General features: G+C 37.8%; 1 protein-coding gene across 1 annotated transcript in view; it reads right to left on the reverse strand.

The window, feature by feature from the left end:
* The window catches only part of itga6a (integrin, alpha 6a), a 99,234-nt gene that overhangs the window by 33,217 nt on the left and 43,681 nt on the right, over positions 1 to 22,336 (reverse strand). The window contains 9 exon segments of the mRNA XM_028806294.2: positions 3,532 to 3,627; positions 3,718 to 3,845; positions 4,833 to 4,924; positions 5,774 to 5,967; positions 13,856 to 14,072; positions 17,591 to 17,722; positions 18,320 to 18,575; positions 19,207 to 19,286; positions 20,861 to 20,988. Coding sequence (XP_028662127.2) covers positions 3,532 to 3,627; positions 3,718 to 3,845; positions 4,833 to 4,924; positions 5,774 to 5,967; positions 13,856 to 14,072; positions 17,591 to 17,722; positions 18,320 to 18,575; positions 19,207 to 19,286; positions 20,861 to 20,988 — 1,323 coding nt within the window.

Below are 22,336 nucleotides of genomic sequence, written 5' to 3' on the forward strand. Positions count from 1 at the left end.
TCAGCAAGATCAAAGTAAAACACAATGTAGTTATTGTCTTTTGTGAACTTTTTAGCAAATACTATTTTTGGGTTGGAAGGATAAAATAACACACTGTAGCCATTCACCCATCAGCTGAATACACGTTTACTCCAATGTTAGGGATGCAGAGAGCCAAATCCTCTTTCAGCAGCATGTGGAACAAGGGAAGAGCCCACCCTGGACATACACACAGACACACTTATTTATATCCGGCAATTTTTTCTCAATTAACTCATCTGTGGAATGTAGTAAGAAAATCCAAGTACTGCTAAATAAACACATGCAAATATAAGAAGCAGTTGTGAATTCCACACATTGAAAGAGGCCAAAATTTGGACAGTCTCTTAGAGTTACGAAGAACTAGAGATAACCACCATTTCACTGTTAAGATATGTGGCAACAAAACTAAAAAATAAAAAAAAAAAACTTGAAATGCTAATGCAGTATTTACTAGTGAATCTAGAGAACTATATCCTTTTAATATTTTTTCCCAAGTCTATGTTCCCATTCATTATATGAGTATTTAAATAAGTTGAAATTAAGCAGATATTTGAGAAACTAAGCTCTGAAACAAAAGCCCAGGAAAACAGAATTTATATGAAACTTTAAGAATTATATTTCCAGACTATTTCCAAAGGTTTTGGAATATTTCTTATTGCTGGAGCTTCATATTTAATATACACTTCTGGATTCTGACATCATAATTAAATACAAAATAGTCAAATCATGCTCCATCTGACTGATAGATAGATGCACCCCTTTCAACAAACATCATGGGGACTAAGGCTGAATAAGCACAACCAGTAAGTATGACCAGTTGCCCCACACCATCTCTAATTCATCAACAACTCCTACCACATCAACTAGAATGGCCAGTGAGGAGTCCACCTCTGACCATCAGTAGGAGCTATACATAACTGAAGACCAAGTGAGAATGACCACAGAGGAAGCTACATACAGGAAAAGCCATGGGACCAGACAAAGTGACTTCTCAAGTTCTTTAAACCTGTGCTAACCAACTTCTCACCTTTGTCACCTGTTGGGTCTGTCCCTAGATCTCCAGAAAGTGCTGCTGCCATGTAAAACATCCTGCATTGTTCCCATTTCAAACAAAGCAGGTACGTCTTGACCTAATGACCACAGACCAGTAGCACTTGCACATTATGAAGACCTCTGAGAGACTGGTCTTGGACTGTATGATTCCTCTTGTGGTAGACCAACTGGACCCACTATAGTTTACCTATCAGACAAAGACTGGAGTGGAAGATGAAAGATGCATGCAATTATCTCTCTCCTCCACAAGGCTTATTCTCACCTGGACAAAGTTGGAAGCACTGTGAGGATGATGTATTTTCATTTATCCAGTGCCTTCTGTACCATTCAGCCATCCCTGTATCGGGGTAAACTCCGAGAAATGCAAGTGGCTGAGCCTAGGGTGTCCTGAATAATGGACTATCTGTCCAACAGACCACAGTTTGGGACAGTCAAGGACTGTATTTCGGATATGGATGTGAGCAACTGGAGCACCACAAGGAATAGTCTTGTCTCGTTTTCTCTTTACCCTATACACCTCCAACTATAAATATAACACCGGGTCATGTCTCTTGCAGAAATTTTCAGACAAGTCTGCATTTATGGGGTGTATTAAGGTGGAGACCTTTCTTAGTTGGTGGAGAAAGAATTGTTTGCAACTTATCAGCAAAACCATAGAATAGGTTATTGACTTTTGCCGCACCAAACAGCCTCCATGCCCAGTCACTATTCAGGAAGTTGGTGTAGAGGTGGTACATTCCTACAAGTACTTGGGGGCCAGATTATTAACAGGTTGGACTAGTCATGAAAACACAGAGGAACTATATAACTAAAAGGGAGACTTAGGAGACTGCATTCTTTCAATGTAGGTAGTGACATCCTTCACAACACTTACAACTCTATGATGGTCAGTGCAATTTTTTACACTGCAGTGTGCTGGGCTAGTAACATCACCTTATGAGAGGCACACCAAATCAATAAACTAATTAAAAAAGTGGGCTCAGTTATGGAGTATACTCTGGACTCCCTGGAGGTAGTAGAGGAGAAATAAAACAAAACTGAGTGCTGTAATGAGCAATGCTGCACATCCTCTCTCTGACACACTAATACTGAGGACTTGCAGCCAATGATCATTCAGCAGAAATATGTCAAGAAACGCCACTGGGGCTCCTTTATATCAAAAGCAATACATCTGCATAATGCCTCGCTTCAATAGTGGCTACTAAGTCAGAAGTTTTTCTTTACTTTTAATGTAAATGAAAATGTAACATTTAATTTAAAAGGTGCATTGCAACTTACTGTACATTAAAGGTATTTAAAGATCAAATGTTGGCAGATATCAACATATCAAAAATAGAAACTGTCACAAATAAAACAGGAATTGGCATGAGTAATTAAATGTCAAAACAGCTTCTTATGTTTGTGCCATTGTGACTTCGGCTTTAAAAATGTTGATCTAACTAAAGAAATAGGCTTACATTTTACTTCAAAATTGTTGTTAATTTCAAGTTCAGCTGCAATGTGTGTGATTCTAACTGCACAATGGTATTATTGTTCATCTTGAGATGTATCTGATGAGTTTTTACAGAAAGTGCCAATACACATTTGCCAGGACTAGCAAATGCTTCATCCTGCTAGTCCTTTCAGCTACCAAAACTATGTGTTTAATTTACTCTACAAGGGTAGAATATAACTCGCCAGAAGACACCATAATCTTTATAACAAACACATTTTTAGTCTTCGTTGTGAAAATGGCCAGATGTATAGACTGCGAAATTATAAATAAATAGCAAACTTGGCCAATCAGGAGTTATGGTCATGGACAGGCATTTTATGGGATGCATGAAGACTGCCCCATAAAATGATCTTCATACAAGAAATTGTGGGAAAGTACTTTATGATTCAGCTGAAGAAAAGTTTCCTGGGAGTGGACTGGCAAGTACCAAGATGCAATAGGTGAACTAAAGATATCTTCACAATTTCCACTCATTTTGGCCTAGGCTTCTACTCACCATCCACATATACAGATATTTTAGCTAAGAGAAGTGTTTATCCAAAAGATGGTTGATGCATCTTGTAGTTAGTGAAGCACAGGCCTTGACTATTCAAATTATTCAGGCTCAGAAAAAGAATCTGACTACAATGTGTTCAGTAGTATCACAACTGCAAGATGGCATTATTTAAAGCATCCAAAGTGTACAGTTATCTATCATGGCCCCATAGGCCTCTTACAGCTTGACCAGGTGGATACTTAGGTTGTAATTTCTCATATTCAAAATATGAATTGTGAATTCCAGCGAAATATATTTACAATTAAAGTATGTTGTCACCAGTATATAAAAAAAATAAAAAACAAAAATCAGAAATATAAATCATAAATACTATTTTCATTGTAAAAATTTCCATCTTTTTCACTATAAATTAATTGTATGAAATGCCTTTTAAGCCTTCTCACAATCATATAAAAAGAAGCCTTACCAATTTCCACTGACACCTTTACAGTTTTTGTTATTCAGATCAATCCGTTCAGGTTTTATAGTTATGGATTTCTGTATGCTGACCACAGGCTTTGCCCTATTACAATAAAAAAAATAAAATAATTTTATTGGGATTGTCAAAAAGCTGGGAAAAAAAAACAAAAAAAGGAATTTTTTTTAATAATACCTGAATACAAACAATGAGTCAGAAAGAGATCCTACAGCAACGTCTGGATAGCCATTTGAGTCAAGATCCATGTTGCCAGCTAAAGAATAACCAAAAAATTTGGAAGCAAGGTGCTTGCCATCAATAACCTAAAATAAAAAGTACTGAATCAGGTAAAGATGTTCAGAATAGCTGTTCACTTAAGTATAGCTATTACTGATAACTAAAGCATTTACAGTTAGGTCCATAAATATTTGGACAGTGACAATTTTCATACGTTTGGCTCTGTATGCCACCACAATGGATGTGAAATTAAGCAATCATTATGTGATTGTAGTGTATTGAGATTTCACAGTGACAGCATCCAACTGCAAATTTCACACCTGGAATCAATTTCAGATCTTTTACCTGCATCATAGTTAATGAAATAATGAGGGAACTGCTCCTACCTAGCTATGGAACAGCTTGTCAGTCAATTGTCCAAATACTTGTGAGCCCACCAACCCCCGAACCTAATTGTACCTCTCTATTATATTAAAAAAGTTTTCCCTCTATTTATGAACGTTGAATTTTAGATCGGGATAGAAAAAGGATGGCGAGAGCTGATAATGAACATCACAAACAAGAAAATGAACAAAAAAGAGCTGCATATAATAAAAATCAAGAACAAAGAGAATTGTCCAATAAACAAAAAAGAGAAAAATATCCTGAACAATATGCGAGCAGAAACGCAAAAAAGCAATGTTTATATAATGTAAATTTGAGGATAAAATAATTGATAATATTGTTTCTGATGAGGCATTTATGTAATTTAGTTTTTTATTTACATATGTTTTATTATGTTTTACTTTTTATTATTCATTGGTATTTGAACAAGACAGATGTGGTGAAATAGTCAAGTAACTGATTTTCTATCTATAATAACTAACTGAGGACCAAATCGTCTTTCTCCCACACTCTGCATACTCTGCATACTCTTCTATATACCAGCTCTTTAAATACAATCGCTTGGGGGGTTGATGAGTAAAGCAAGCAGGGAGTATAGTGTAAAGATTTAGTGATATAATGCATATATTTTTTGTACAAAAGTTGACCTGAAATTACTGAATGTAGCAGAATGACAAATTATGGCATACCTGTGCTGGAATGGTATTTATTCCTTTACTGGATCCGTGATAAATGTAAACTTTTCCAGAACCACCATCATAAGGAGCACCAACAGCAAAATCTGCAAAAAATTTAAATACAAAAATACACAGCAAAATTAAAATTATCCTAGCTTTGCTTTAAAAGGGCCATATTATGGAAATGGATCCTTAACTGTTGCCTTGCTATAACAAAAGTTAAAATCTATTAGTTTAGGTACTGTTGTCTAGGGCCAACAGCCATACTGCATGCACTTCAGAACAAGTAATCCACCTGAAGGTAAGCATGTTTAGGCCTAGCAGGTACTTGCATGGGAGACCATCTAGGAAAAAGCTTGGGTTACTGCTTGAAGAGTTTCTGTTGAGACCAGCAGGGGGGCCATCACCCGATGATTTGTGTTTGCATTCCATTGCCAAAGTGCAGTGATGGGGACACTGTGCTGAAACAATTGGCACCATCCTTTTAATGAGACATAAAATTGTGAATTTCCCCTTGGGATTAATAAAGTATCTATCTATCTAACTGAGGTCCTGACTCTCTATAGTCATAAAAGATTCCTGGGCATCTCTGGTAAAGATCAAGGCATTTTCCTGAAGTCCTATCTAAATTGCCCATCAAGGTCTGGTCATTCTGGGCCCCCAATTATCCCCTGCTTCTAATTAGCTAACTACCTTTCTCACCCCTTCGCCACTTGATGTGTAGGCGAGCGCATTGGCACAAAATGGCCACTGTCACATCATCCAGGTGGATGCTGCACATTGGTGGTAGTTGAAGTGGCCCTCCCATCGCTATGTAAAGCGATATATAAATGCAGTATTTTCTTCTATTAAAATCTACTGACAAGTACTACAGCAAGCATTAACAGAAAGTTCCTCACAATACTGCTCATTTCAAATTATTAATCATTACTATAATCCTTTAGTAGTCATACCTTGGAATCCATCTTGGTTAACATCTCCAATGTTTTCAACAGACAAACCAAACATTGAATCTTTGGTTCCATTTAGTCTAATCGGTTCAACAGTATTCCACTTTCCAGCCTTATTGATGTAGACATAAACTCTTCCGCCAATTTCTCCATCCCTGACGAAAAACTGAGGAGCCCCAACTACAAGATCTTGCCAACTGAAAAAATATAAAAAATTATATGTTTTTGTGCGACAGAGAGAAAAAGAAATGACATACATATAGCTTCTGATTGGCGTTTAACACCTTGTGCTTGAATTACTTCAGTTTTCATAAAAAAAACCAAAAAAAAAAACACAACAACTACATACATATATATGTATACACACATACATGTCATGTCACTTTCTAACATGGGTCATGGGGGGAGCTGGAGCCTGCCCAAGCTAGCACAGGGCACCAGTCCATTGCTGGGCTTACATACATACTGTATGTACAATATACAAACACATACTTACTGAACACACATCCACACATACACATATATTGTTGCAGCCTCTAATGAAACATATAGTGCTGGATTTTTCACATCTTGTTGCTGCTGCCTTTACTCTACACTCAGGATTTTCTAAAAATATGGTGGCACCCAACTCTTTGCCAAGGATGACTTGGAGAAAGTGGGACCACATTCTCCATATTAAAGATTAAAACAAATGAAGATATTACTGGCTTTTTACTTCAGATCACGCTCCATTATCTTGCCTCTATATAGTACAGGTAACTGTTGTAAAGAACCTTACAAAATATAGTATAGTTTCCTTAAAAAGGTACTAGGACCACCTTCAAAAGGTACACTACTATAACAAACAACACAGACAAAATGCTACAGATGCAGGTTGCATTTATATTTTAAAAATGCAGGTGATCCATTATATTTTAGAGGTTACTGTGAATAGTTTATTTCTGCCGTGTCCCATTTTCAGGGATTTAGATAAGTCCATTATGTGGAAAAATACTTTCAACTTTTTTATGACAAGACTAAGGAACTCTTCCGTCTGATTTTGCTTTAAAATGGTATGTCAGGTTAAATATGCTGAATGCTCAACTGAAGCTGCTCTGTAAATTGGCATTCTAGACTTTCTTCTAACTTCAATGGTCACACTTCAGTACAAAAACTGATCTGTACCCTGACCTACTCAAGATATTCTAATGCCATTCTCAAATATGTGTTAAAACACTGGCACATTTGTCACCTTAAACCCATTACTCAAAGGTCCTCGTTTATTCACATTTGCGTGTAACCGCGATATTCAAGACTGTGTTGTTCATATTATTCAATCTACACTTAAAGCACAACTTCCTTCCATCCATTATATTTTTCATTCCTGCAATGCAAGTGATGCAGCAGTTTTGTTAACAAGGGCATTATTAAAAGACACCTAAAGGTTACTTTAAAGCATAGGTCTAAAGACACATCCAAAGGTGTTGTGTAGTTATTTATTTGACCATGCCCATTTGTTAATGTCAGGAAAAAACCTTTCACAAAATTTAGCCACACTATCCACAAAACCACCATCATACTCTCTTAATAATAAACAGGAGCAAGTATAAACTACAATAAACCTGGCTTACTTGACAACTCCAACATTTGTCTGTTTTGCATGTGCGCTAGCATTGTTCTCTGATCAGAGACATATATTTGATTGGCAGAATACTTGTGCAGTGCATCTTTAAAAAGCAGCCTTGCAAAGAATGCTTTTGTTCTGCCTTATATAAAGCCTGGCCAGAAGATTATTAAGAAGAGAGAGAAAAAGTGACTAAATAAAACAACACTGAACCACTTTTATGACCACTTTAAATAAACAGAAATGAAAAAATATTGATAAAAAATGTACTGAAAATAAAACGGCATCCCCATAACAAGCATGTATGCACTGCAAAAATGAAAAATATGGGCGTAGGAAACTATTACATGGTTAGCTCACAGAGCAAAATAAATAATCAACAAGGTCCTGCAGAAAGTGGTTCAGTCAGTTGAATCCGTCACTGAGTGTATACTCTCCAATTTCCAGGACATCTTTACGTAAGTGGCGCAATGGTAGTGCTGCTGCTTTGCAGTAAGGAGGTTGTAGGTTTGCTTCCCAGGTACTGCCTGCGTGGAGAGTGCATGGAGTAGTGAGAAAGGCACTATATAAATGTGAAGAATTATTATTATTATCATCATCTAAACCAAGTGATGTCGAACCAGGGCATAGAAAATTATCAACAACCGCCTCTTCTCCACACTGTGATCAGGAAAACGCTACTGCTGCCTGAAAACCAATACAGAGAGACAGAGGAGGAGATTCTCTTCATAGTCCTTCCACATCTTAAATGAAGACTGTGTCTAGAGCTACATGATTCCCTCCTGTTAATTTCCTCAAGTTATTTAAAGTTATTAAGCTATTTAATTTAGTTACAAATTTTTATAATTTTAATATAATGCATAATATTGCTGGCATTTAACATAATGAATTTTATTGATGTTTATAGTTGTGTATTAATGTTTGTTCTTTTATATTCTACTTAATGCATAGTCTCAGACTTGAGCAACTACGCACTTCATTAAATGCTGTACTGTGTGTATAATTGTATGTGACAAATAAAATTTGATTTAAATTTATAATGAAACTGGCACCCTGTCCTACTGTTGGTCCCTGCCCTGAACCCAATGATGGTGCAATGTTCTCCGACTTCTTGTGACACTGAAGTGGGTTAAGCAAGTTTTAGAATATTATATGTTGTGTGTCCAAATTTTTTTTTTTTTATTAAATTGATAACTGCTCTCCCTTTATATTTTCAGAAAATATTTTGAAAATATTTAACTTTAAAAATATCCTAATGGTATATCAATATCATTTAATCAACTGAGCTTTGGATCGAGTGTGCATGAGAAAATGCAAGTAATCTGAAAGAATCTACATTATTGAATTTGTATTAGTGTCACTTCAGCAGTGCCTCCTTTTAGAAATGACACAAGTACAGCTTCATGTCATAAAAGCACTAGCTGGATTTAAACTAAATTCAGGAAAATCAATATGCTGGGTAAGAATAATTGAGAGCCAAGATACATAAACAGCAATATTAATCTATTCATCGTCTTAATCCAGTTGTTCCATGTGAAGGTTGTGGGGAGCTGGAGCATATCCAGTTAGCAATGGGTGCAAGGCAGAAACTAGTTCTAGATGGACAGAATGCAGTGACTTGTAATTGTACTGCAATTATAAAAAAAACAAAAACAACAAATGTTACATCAGTAAGCTTCACTACAGTCTCAAAAATGTTCAAAGTAAACTGTTCAAAAGGAGATAAAGCATGAAATCTGAAAGAAAGAAAATAAGAATAAATGAAATTCAATTGATTGATAACATGCCATTTACCATTAACACTACTGCAGTATGCCAGGACCTTTACCCTGTTCTAATTATTGGATTAGCCACAGTGAGTATAAAATTTCCACACTCTCTTTTATTGAAGTTAAGAGATTAAAGTCTTAAAATATTTCTCTTTTATAAATGCTTTTAACACAAAACTAACATAAAAAGGAAGAGAACTACTAAATGCAGGGAGTGGCAGTGTGAAATTTTTCAAACGCCTCAAAAGAAGTAAAGACAAAGGTGACGATAATAAATGAAGATTAAATGTGCAAAAGGGAATACAAAATAGAAGGAAGGCTTAAATTAACCCATAGCCAAGCACCGTCTGGTTTAGTAGTCACACAAAAGGCACTGCTGCCCTGCATCATGAGAAGGTAACTTTTTAACTTCCTTGGTGTTAACCCCAAGTCTCTCCCTGACTTAAATTCTATGTAAAAGCTGTTAACCTCAAGTGTCTATCAGGATAAGCGGTTATACTCAAATGTACAGTGTTAACACCAAATTACTCTCGAAGCAGTATTCTGCTGCCATCTAGTAGATTAAATAATATCATGAGTGGGGCAGAGCCTTCAACCAAAACATACAATGGCATGTAAACAAAAAAAAACTGCTAAGTCAGTTTTAAAAACTAACTGAAATTGAACCATTATTTGAATCAAGCGATAGTTATGACAATGTGAACTGGCCAACAATCACCGACACGGATGGTAAAACTGATGCATATGGCATGATATGACTGAATCACTGTGATAGGCCTGGTGAATTCGGTCACATGAAGGTTCCCTGCAGTTCCCCACAGATGCATGGCACAAAGGCAACATCATTGCTATCAAGTGGAAGGACAAGAAAGAGGTTAGCCTACAAGAGCTGTTAACAATGCAGCATCTGTCATTGCTCATGTTGGGGAAACACTGGAAGTCACTAAGCCTTATACTATGGTAGCTTTCAATAACAGAGGGGGTATGTTTGGTTGTGCAGATTAGGTATTGACATTTAAACTCTCTCATGGGCAAGCAAAAGAAAAAACATTATTAGAAAAGTGAACAAAGAAGCAGGCTTCTAACTGTCCTGACTGCAACATCACACCGTGTAATGGTGACGGTTTCAAAACATATCACATAAAGGACATGTACTAAATTTGCATCGGTACAGCAGTGGACACTAAGAACACCTTTCTATTTTTTGTTGACATTTTGGGACTGTATTTACATGGTCCTCCTACACATAACATTTCCCCTTGCTGAAAATAAAATCCAATTTTTTGGATAGTTTTTCTGGGGATAAACATAACACTAAGGAGGTTAAAATGAAGTTTTCCAAAAATCTCCAGACAAATGTAAAAACACCTGAGATCTGAAGTCAAACAACCTGTAGTTGGATAAAACTAAAAAAAAGCTAATAAACTGATATGAATTAACTAAGAATGTGTGGTGTAAAAAAGTGGTCTGTAATGTTAAAAAAAAAAAAGAAAGATTTCAAAGTAGTAAGATGACATGTAGTTTGTTTAATCTTAGAAGATGGAAAATGTACAAAGGTGCAGCCTCTATGGGACGAGGGGGATCCGCCCCCTGCTCGCTTCGCTCGCCAACCCCTGGCGTTGGGACATGACAAAGAGTGAGATGTATGAATTAGAAATAGAATAGTGTGCAGCTTTGGATGATGCGCATAGAAATAACAAATAGAGTGTTTGGCATATATTAATGTTTTATTGGAATATTTCTTTGTATACAACATTAGTAGTAAAGATGGTGTCTTGTCCTTGAATGAGTCTTCCTTGGCATGGATCATTTATAATTTTAAGTCAAACGTCAGATGAACGTCGAACACGTGAGAAGGCAACATAAAGTTGTCCATGTCCAAAAACGGGTTCAGAGAGGTAGATGCCAACCTTGTGCATGGTTTGTCCGTGTGATTTGTTGATGGTCATGGCAAATGCAGGTTTAATGGGGAACTGTTGCCGTTTCAATGTAAAAGGTAAATCCAGGTCAGAACTCGTAAGGTCAATTCTAGGAAAAAGAACAGCACATGTAAGAACTGTTGCTTGAATAACATTGCGTGTCATGGTGTTGACGACTAACCGTGTGCCATTGCATAAACCCTGTTTAGTGTTAAGGTTTCTTAATAGCATAATTATTGTTCCGTTTTTAAGGGCAAGGTTGTGTTGTGGTAATCCGGCTGGGTTAATAGTGTTCAAATATTCTAAGGGGAAATTTATATGTTCATTGTCGTCATCAGAGTCAACTTTGTCAGAGCTTAGAAAGATTTGTGTCTCTTCAGGAAGTAATGAAATGACCTGGTTATTAATGTGATTAACATTAATATTTTTTGGACATAATATAGTGCGTTGTTTTAAAAGGGGTATTTGGTCTAATGTGATTGCTGTTCCAAATATCTCTTTTACTAAGTCGTCTGAGATAAATTCATGGATACACGTGATCGTCTCTGTGCCTGCTGTTTTTTAATTTTTGAAATTGTAGCACTCCATCCTTCCTGTCCAGTTGGAAATAATATGGGGTATGTTAAAGTATCAAGAAGCGGAAAGCAAATACGACGGGCAGATTGTATCGTCTTGGATCTTGTTCTTTGTCCTTTATCAAGACCAAAGCAATTGTAGTTGCCGCTATACCTTCTGCATTTGCTTTTGTATTTGCATCCTTTTCAACTTCATGTAGCATTTTTATAGACTTAGCTAATGGGTGATTGTTTATGACATGAGTGACGTTTCTCATTATAAGCTCTGTGCATTGTTTGTTTTCAGGAAGGTTCATGCGTTGATAGATTGCCTCATCTGGATCTAGGATGTAGATTTGTGCATATTTGCGTTGTTGATTCGTTTCAGGGTGCACTGTTCCAATGCGATGCAATATTTGTCCACATATGCGAAAGCAGTATGGGCCATTGCCTTTTGGTGGCCTGATATTTACTCCGGTAAATGCAAAAGCAAATGAACTATTGTAGGATCTAATGCAGTTCATAAAGTTTTTACTTTCAGGCACATCGTTAGTTAGAAGCTTCTGTAGATATTCAGGATATGAATGTAAAGGAGGCAGTCTAATCTGACCTTTTTGACAACAACGTGTAAATTCATTATTTGTATTGCCAGTTGTTTCTTCTGTGAAGTTAAGTGAATGACAATGATTGCAAATGACATTCATTTAATCCCAATGAATTTTCCTCAATAGTGGATTCCTTATTGAAGGCGCTTTCAGCCATTTGGCGTAAGCGTTTAACAGGTGTGTGGTGTTGATGTCCGCGATGGGCATGTTTTTCTTTTTGCGTTTGATTGCCTTTTTGTTGCATGTCCATTATTTGTGATGCGCTATTTTATTCTTTTTTTTTATTCGCCTCCGCTTTGCGCAAAGTCCGTTTCAATCTACGCCGTGCATTGTTTGTATCGAGCCTTGTCCGTTTTTGTATGTCGGTCATTTGAGCTTGGGTGCTTTTCGCGTCTTGCTTTTTTTTTTTCTGTCAGTTCATTTGCGCGTTGTTCACGTCTCCGTTCATTTATTCTGTCTCTTCGCTCCCTTTTTTGTATGTCTGATATGCGAGCTCTTTCGGTTTGAAATCGTGCTTCTTTCGATGCAGCACTTTGACACGCGAATCGTTTTGTACCCGTGACCGTGTATTCATGACTTGTTTCTTTCTCAGCATGCGAAATATGGATAAGTAATAAGGAGGATCGCACTCACTGTTAATATGTTTCCTTTTCTGCAGTTGAACGGTTAATAGTGCTTTATTGTAAGGAGATCCACCTATGCTGACACCTATGCTGACACCTATGCTGCCTAGTGTGAAGGTGTTGACGTTCACTTTAGAATATGTGGCTTTGGGTGTCACTTCTTATGGATGTGTGGGGGGGGGGGGGGGGGGGGTTGTTGTTGCGCGAGCGTCTTCTTTCTTTTTGTGTTCCTGTGTCTTGTTTGAATCCCCCCTCTTTGTGTGTGTCCCGTCCCTTGCTTGTAGGGTCTGTGGGGTGGTTTTGTGTTCTTTTTTCTTTTTGTCTTCCATGGGGCTTGTTGAATCCCCCCTCTTGGTGTGTGTGTCCCGTCCCGTCCCGTCCAGTGCCTGTAGGGTGGGGGGGGTGTGTGTCTGTGGTCGTGCCTTGCTGTTGTGCGCTCGTCTGTTCTTTTTTTTTTGGTGTGTTTAGTTTTTGTGTGCAATGTGTTTCGTGCTTTGCCGCATTTGATACTTTTTTTATGTGCCTTTTCCTTTTTTCGTTGCGCGCTCATTTCTGTGACTACTTTTTTGTATGTGCTCACTCCTTTTTTCTGTAGGTCTCGTCCACCTCTCGCGGCTCCTCATCCGCCTTTGTGCCCTCTTCTTTTTGTCCGCCTTTCTCCGACTCTCGCGGACTCTTTTTGCGCCTGCGCCTCTCGCGGACCCCTTCAACCGCCTCTTCGCCCTCTTTTATCCGCCTTTCTCCGGCTCCTCAGCCGACTCTCGCGACTCTTTTTGCGCCTGAACGCAGTTACGTCTTTTTGCAGCTACGGCCCATTGCCGGATGTGCCCTGCGTCCTCATCATCCGGTTTAGCATTCTCGGTTCGTAATATGGATGATGCAAGATAGAAAGATTCAGGCTGGTGCACACAAAACAAAAGGAGACATTAGCAGCTCAAATGTCATGGTCTTAATCAAAATTCTACTTCAAATGTCTTTCCGGAACATTCAAAAATTAATTAAATTATCATACCCATCATTATTCAGGTCAACTACAGCAACATCATATCCAAATGAAGACGCCAGTTCCTTCTCCTTCTAGAATATACTCCTCAAACGAGCTGCCGGGGTATATTGTCCAAGCTTTTTTAACAGAACAACAGCTCCACTGTGATTAGCTCTTGGTGCGCCAGCTACAAATGTCAAATTTTCTTTATTCGTAATGCCTGACCCAGAATCGAGCGAGAACCCTGCAAGGTTAAATAATGTACATAACAGTGAAAAAAAGGCTCTAAAAATAGATAAATATACATAGTGAACACAGTGAATGAGCATAAATGGGGAACCATGCGATGCAACAATGAACATAAATTTAGCAATATAGAAAATGGAGGAACCATATCATTCACACTATGCATTATTTTCATGGTTTCAGCCTTAAAGTAATTTTTACTTAATGATTTTACACAAATTGTTACATTTTTAAATGAGAATCATGCATGATATTAGCAAAAATATATGAATTTTTACATTGGATAATAAAGAAATTCAGGTTGAAATTTTACCTACAGTAATACAAGTGCAAATAAAAAGGAGAGGATTTTAAAAAAATATTGATAAAAATAAAAAACAAAATCAAAAAGATGAATGGAAAAAGTGCCAAATAACTTCAGTTTTGCTTAATTTCAGACTAAGGGTGGAATGAACCTTCTCTTCTGTCCTTTCCCACCACACAGTACGCTATACAAGTGCTTTGGCATTTCCAAAAGTCTTGGGTTTAGTAAAAACCCCAGTGAAATATCGTTGGCTTAGTAATATTACTCTGGAGAGTTAAAAGATGCCTCGAGGATAGTACTGGCATATTTTAAGGGGATTACAGGATTCCAAGAAACCCATCCACCTATTACACGTACCAATGGCATATAAGATAAACCTTCATCCTCCAATGCCATTTTAGCATCCTATTGGGATGAGTGCACTACAGAGTACGTATAAAGTATCGATATTATAAATAGAACTGGTCATTTAAGAAATGCTTTGTTGCTTACCAAAAAATATGCTATAAGTAATAAAGAGCCTTAATGTCTGGGTCACTATTGGGGAGAGGATGTAGGAGATGGTACACTCCTAAACTCACTTGGGGTCCACACAATGACAGGTGGGACTGGTCTCTTAACTCAGAGGAAGTATAGTTTTATTCTAGGAGAATGTGTTCCTTTAATGTGGGTAGAAAATGTGAAAGATGTCACTACAATTCTGTGATGGCCAGTGCGATTTTCTATACGGTGGTGGGCTGAGATAGTAATATCACTTCAAGTGGGTCCCACCAAAGCAACAAGCTAATTAAAAGGGCAGGCTCAGTTATTGGATGCACTTTAGATACCCTGGAGGTTGTAGCAAAGGAAAGAAGTAAAACAAAATTGAGTGCAATTATGAACAATGCTGCACATCCTCTCCCTAACACTGAAGACTTTCAGCGAACAAATTATTCATAAGGTGTCAAGAAACAATACTGGGGTTCCTTAATACCAATGACAACACACCATTACAACACCTCACTGTGACTATCAAGTTTTCTTTCTTTTTAATTTTCTTCCTTTTTAGTCATTCGTTTAAGATATGCTTACCTATCTATCTAATTAAATAAATGAATATTGAGCTTCTGTAAAACACCAAATGTCCCCCTGGGGGCAAATAGAATTCTATTTATCTAAAAAAAAAATTGATTTTCCTTTTTTGGGAAAGATTGCTTGCCTTTTTTACTTATGCTATCTCTGCTAACAAATATTGTTATTTATAATGAATTATCATGATGTAAGGTAACAGGAATATTTTCAATTACACATAGTAATGTACGATAGAAACCATGACAAACTGGATTTTGTTAAGGGTGGTTAGCTTCTTGGTGCACATGTCCAAAGACAGAAGATTGTTTTTATGGCTAATTATTTGCAACAATCAAATGAAAACTTAAAAGGAAAATGGACTGGAATGTACACTTTGTCGCTCTGGCTAGGTCACCAAACCTAAGTAACTATTTGCCATCACATCTGCGGATTTTGCCTGCTTTCACAGGAAGAGGTGAGGACTTATATACAAATTGAGCAGGATCAACATTAGACACACTGTCAAAAAACAGCAAACCTGCATTATACAGAGAAAGAGAAAAAAAAGCTATGCATGACTGCAAAATTCAGTTACAGTCAGGTTTCAGAATATATAAAAAAAACTGAAAAAGAAATAGATTGTTAAAATTATCATGATAACCTGCATTCAATTTTCTTTGAATTATTTTAAAGCATTTCAAAAATGTTATTTGTAAAGGGAAACTATATGCTTCTAGTATTACAGTCTCTGATGCTGTATTGCCATGATAAATTAATCAATGACACACTGCTTTGATTGGTGGTTCTTTAAATGCATTTAAAACCATATTTACAAAATACAACAATGTATTACAGCATTAAAAAAAAAAACTACTGTAAAAGTTAATAGGGAAAAAAATCTGAAAATGAAAGATGACTAACAAACAACATCTACACAAAATCAAATCTTATAGATAATTTAGCACAACCTTGTATATGGAGACTACATAACTCATTTCATTATATAGGAATCAACAGTTCAGCTCTGTGAAAATAGGAAATTTGGAATTTTTTATTCAAAACATCAAATTTGTGAAGACAACCTTTAAAACATTTCTCAGAACATAACGTACAATGTGTCTTGCTGATGCTCATTCAATTAATAAAGACTACTCTCTGGTCTTTATTTACTTTTTCACTTTGGTAGTTTTGAAGGTTACAGGATATCACTATTAATTTTGCTCTTGGGATTTAATACTTTTGTATGAATGTTAAAGTTAGTACAAAATAAAGAAATAATTTTTTGTCATTGAAGTAAAGTAACATACTAGTAAGTGCTACTAAAACACAATCTAGGATGAACATCTTTAAACAGACAGGTTTTGTTCAAGCATGCATAATACCTCTTGTAGTTCTAAATGAAATGCATAATATGACCTCTGTTTAAAAAGATTTACAAAATACAACAAAAGTAAACATGTATCATGGGCATTTTTGAGATCCAAAATTCCAAAGTAATCTAAAAAGCAAACCTCCTCAACAGATCCTACTCCGTTTAAAAATGTCAGCTCTTCACCGCCTGGTGTGTACAAAGGGGTACGTTGCCTACATGTTTAAAATGGACCACAACAGTCTTGCAACAATTCAAGTTTCACGCACAGTCCACAAGTATAAGCTCAGAACTAAACTTTCTTCTAGCCAGCTCAAAAATAATTGGATAGGTTCCTTCACTGATAAATAGATTTACATTTTTCCCCACACATATGCTGAAAATATTTCAAAAGTGTATTATTCATATAAATATCTTTAATTTAGAACTAAAAGAATTCCCTGAAATAAAACTTGGGCAATTTTTCATTTTATACACTTTTGTCCAGCACCCCTTTCAATGTAACTCCACCAACCCAAATGCTAAGCACATTATTACACATTAAAAATTTTGATTACTCAACTGCTAAAGCTGAAGATGACTTACAGCTAAATCTATTTCAGCTCTGTGGAGCACTGGAAAGCATTTCCTGACTGAAATTATGCATCATCATTTTTCACTTCACACAACATATGATTTGCAATAAGGCCCATCTCCTTAAAAGCAGAAACTTCAAGATGAATTTGAAGTTATCGATTTAACACAGAATATGGAAGGTGTATTCACCCTATGAAAAGTTGTGCAAAATGCATACCTAGGTAACTGTTTGCTGGCACTGGCACCAAGTTTTCATCAAAACGGTTCTCATCTCCAACTTCATAAGGACCATCCTCAAAAATATCCAAATCCAACAAAGAGCTATTCTTCTGCTCTACTCGCACAATTCCTGGAGTGATGGATATGAATGACAGATGGAAAAAGATTGTGGAAAATGAACACAAGATGGAAAACATTATGCATGCAAATAAACAATCTAATTGTGTATGATGACAAAATAAAATTTTAAATGTTACCATTAGACATGACTTAAAATACACAAACAAAAAAGCAACTCATGATTAATGCATTGGTAACGTCACTTAAAGAAAAAAAAAGGGGGGGTAAGCATCTGGGTTATGGAAATGTGATTATGGTGTTGACCTATGCTTATTGGAGGTATTTAGCAGGTTCTTCAGAATTTACTTATAAACAGTGAGACAATTCAAAAAACTGGAATTTAAAATTTTGATGCTGTCCAATTTGTGAGTTACACCACTTCAGAGATGTTGGTTACTACAACATTTCCAGGATTTTCTAGCTTTCACATTCTATGTGATTAACCCCAGGAGCAACTGCTTTCCTTTTTTTTGCTTACATTATCCACTTTCACCAGTAGATGGCAGCAAAAGTCAATGATTAGATATTCCACATAGAGGATATGAACAAGCCAGGCAGTTAACAGAAAAACTATAAGATATCTATACAGTTTTACATTGTTATGTACCTTTCCAGTTATAAGTACCAGGTGCTCCAAAAATAATGTAGTGATAATCTTTTGAAAATGTTGCAGAAAGGCCTTGTTGGCAAGACCCAAACCTTTCATGACCTCGCAAACGACCATCACAGAATTTCCAGTGACCACCATCCATCTCCTCATGAATTGTGAAATCCTCACTGAGGACATAGCAGCGGCCAATAATGTCCCGAGCCTCTTGGTCTGTATTTACAAATTGACGCTTCTCATATCGGTGAGCACACGTCTGTAACAGAAGCATTTAAAATGTAAGAAAAGTGAACATGCTCCAAATTATAAACAAATATTTATACAAAACAAAGACACACAAATACTGCTAATGTTTAAACCAGCCGAAACAACTTACTCCTTAAGATAATGTTACTCAAAACAAGATACACTATTAATATTGAGATTTAAAAGAAAATATTCATATACAGTACACGCAGCTCAGAAAAGAAATTCCTTCTTAAAAAAAAAAAAAAAAAAAATCGATTGTCTAGAATTCAGTCTAGAATGTTTTTGACACTTTCATTAGAACAGTTAGAATTCTGGTTTGATTACAGCATTAACTATAAAAAGCAACTTGTTTCTGCTTCTATAAACAGAATATAGAACTACTTCTTCTTTCCACTGCTCCCATTAGGGGTTGCCACAGCGGGTCATCTTTTTTCCATATCTTCATGTCCTCTGCATCTTACTCTGTTACACCATCTGCATGTCCTCTATCACCAAATCCAAAAAACAACTTCCTAACAGATAAAGTTCCTCACATGTGCGGCCTATGTAAACATTAAAAAAAGAATTCGGTTCTTTACATATATGTGCGCACACACACAACCACCCATCCCTGTTAGTTCTTTAACTATTATGCTTACCACAATCTTTCCTCCTGGACCCTGACTTTGCACTACTACTCCCATCCACTGGTTTTCCTTGCTTTCCTTTGATGGATCAGCTGTTTAAATAAGGAAATAAAATCTTACTTTAAACTTTTGAAACACCGCACTGAAACTCACACCTGGTTAGATGATTCATTATTGTAAAAGTGGTTTAAGATGAGGCAACTTACATACACAGTGCAATCCTGAGCAAGTACTGTATATTTTATCTTTGCTGTGTAATACAATTACATTTTGTCTTTTAGCTTAGTATACCTTGAAAATTCTTAAAGTAAAAGTACTGCAGATATTTTTAATGAGACATCACGCTAGGCATTTTCTTACTGCAGGAACTATGCAGTCTCTGGGACACTTATGGTCCATGGCCACTTTCATGTGTTGCGTTCCCACGGCACAACAGGAACTGTAAACTTTATGCAAAATATATTATATGCAAAGAATAGTGATGAGTAATCGAAGAGTTCATGTGGGACCCCCATCTTACTGCTTTGAAGCAATACTAACCCTATCCAAGTTTTTTGCTTCAATGTGGTGTGCATGGTAAAAGATGTACTGCAAAGTGCAGGACTCCCATCTTCACCAATAACTCTCCAAACTTCTAACAGATTTGTAAGATGGCCTCAGTGCTTGTGCTTATCCAAACAGCACAGGTCATCGTTCATGCCCCACCCATGACTGTTTCTGGTTGAATGAAAAATGCATACCCTGTAATAGGAGCTTAAAAAAACAAAACAAAAAAAAAAACAAAAAGTGCTACCTACCAGGAACAACAAATGGCCAGAGTTTCTAAAAAGTCCCTGGTGCCTGAAAAAAGTTCCTGCGGTGAGAAAGCGCATAATGTCCTTTGAGTGAAGTGTTTTACTGAATGTTCTGTGATATGATTAGCAGGTTAACAAGATAAGCAAATGCCACTTAACAACTTAGTAATAATGTGACATGGCCATAACAGATGATTCTGACTTATCTATCAATTTTCTATCATGGCATTCATTTACATAATCTTAGCAAGTTGAAGGAAGTTGGCAGCCTTTTGCTGGGAGGACAGTCTTGTAATGTGACATGCCCATCAAACCCATCTGACTTTGTCTTTAGTTACAGTTGTGGGCTGGTGTGCATAGGAATGAACAACCAGTGAATGCTCATCCAGAAATACATTACATATAATGGAACGATGAAGAATAAGCAACGCGGGGGTTTTGGACTTCACAGACAGAAGTGAAGTTTGTCTGTCTCTTGTTTTATGTACATTTGTTGTTATTGTTATGTACCACAACAGAATGGAAAAAAAGGAAAAATGGGCAGATACTGCAGCTAAACTCTCTGTATCTGTTAAACCTTAATAGAGCACAGGCTCTGTCAGGCACCACAATATTGGTGGTCTCGAAAAAGGACACGCGTGACCGTGCTGCAGTCAGCAAATTTACACCACAAAACTAAAAGTTACATAATGTGACATCAGTTTTGGAGAGCTGAGAAGATAGGAGGACCCAAATGTTTTCATATTGTTAGCATCTATATGTTTATACTAAAAAGTGAACTATACTATTAATAATAAATGACAAAAATCAAAGCCACATGTAAAACAGGCTCATTTAAGCAAATCATCTTGGGACAGATTAGAGACACTCACCTTCATTGTCAAAGTCAAGCCGTTGACAATCATTTGGCTGTGTGCTGAGTTGGCAGCTGTACAAACCACCTGTCACATTTGCCTTTTGTTTGGATAAAGCTTTTGCTCGAGGTGCTCCAACAAGTAAACTATGAAAAAATAAAACCATAAAGATTGGTTAAAATGTTGAATATGCTTTGTGCATTACAATTCAGAATTTGAACTGGAAGTGGACTGGACTGATCACTGCTTAGTATGTATATATACTAATAAGTTAAAATTGAAATATAAATCCAAGACAGTCCTACAACATCCAGAGCCTTGAGGAACTCCGGGCGTATCTCATCCACCCCCGGGGCCCTGCCACCAAGGAGTTTTTTGACCACCTCGGTGACCTCAGTCCCAGAGATGGGGGAGCCCACCTCTGAGTCCCCAGGCTCTGCTTCCTCATTGGAAGGCATGTTAATGGGATTGAGGAGGTCTTCGAAGTATTCCCCCCACCGACCCACAACGTCCCGAGTCGAGGTCAGCAGCGCACCATCCCCACCATATACAGTGTTGACACTGCACTGCTTCCCCTTCCTGAGACGCCGGATGGTGGACCAGAATCTCCTCGAAGCCGTCCGAAAGTCATTCTCCATGGCCTCCCCAAACTCCTCCCACGCCCGAGTTTTTGCCTCAGCAACCACCAAAGCCGCATTCCGCTTGGCCTGCCGGTACCTATCAGCTGCCTCCGGGGTCCACAGGACAAAAGGGTCCTGTAGGACTCCTTCTTCAGCTTGACGGCATCCTTCACCGCCGGTGTCCACCAGCGGGTTCGGGGATTGCCGCCACGACAGGCACCGACCACCTTACGGCCACAGCTCCGGTCAGCTGCCTCAACAATAGAGGCACGGAACATGGCCCATTCGGACTCAATGTCCCCCACCTCCCTCGGGATGTGGTCGAAGTTCTGCCGGAGGTGGGAGTTGAAGCTACTTCTGACAGGGGGCTCTGCCAGACGTTCCCAGCAGACCCTTACAACACGTTTGGGCCTATCACGCCTGACCGGCATCCTCCCCCACCATCGAAGCCAACTCACCACCAGGTGGTGATCAGTTGACAGCTCCGCCCCTCTCTTCACCCGAGTGTCCAAGACATGTGGCCGCAAGTCCGACGACACGACCACAAAGTCGATCATCGAACTGAGGCCTACGGTGTCCTGGTGCCAAGTGCACATATGAACACCCCTATGCTTGAACATGGTGTTCGTTATGGACAATCCGTGACGAGCACAGAAGTCCAATAACAAAACACCGCTCGGGTTCAGATCAGGGGGGCCATTCCTCCCAATCACGCCCTTCCAGGTCTCACTGTCATTGCCCACATGAGCATTGAAGTCTCCCAGCAGAACGAGGGAGTCCCCAGAAGGTATGCCCTCTAGCACCCCCCTCCAGGGACTCCAAAAAGGGTGGGTACTCCGAACTGCTGTTCGGTGCATACGCACAAACAACAGTT

Source organism: Erpetoichthys calabaricus, chromosome 8 (assembly GCF_900747795.2).
Source record: "Erpetoichthys calabaricus chromosome 8, fErpCal1.3, whole genome shotgun sequence".
Taxonomy (NCBI): domain Eukaryota; kingdom Metazoa; phylum Chordata; class Cladistia; order Polypteriformes; family Polypteridae; genus Erpetoichthys; species Erpetoichthys calabaricus.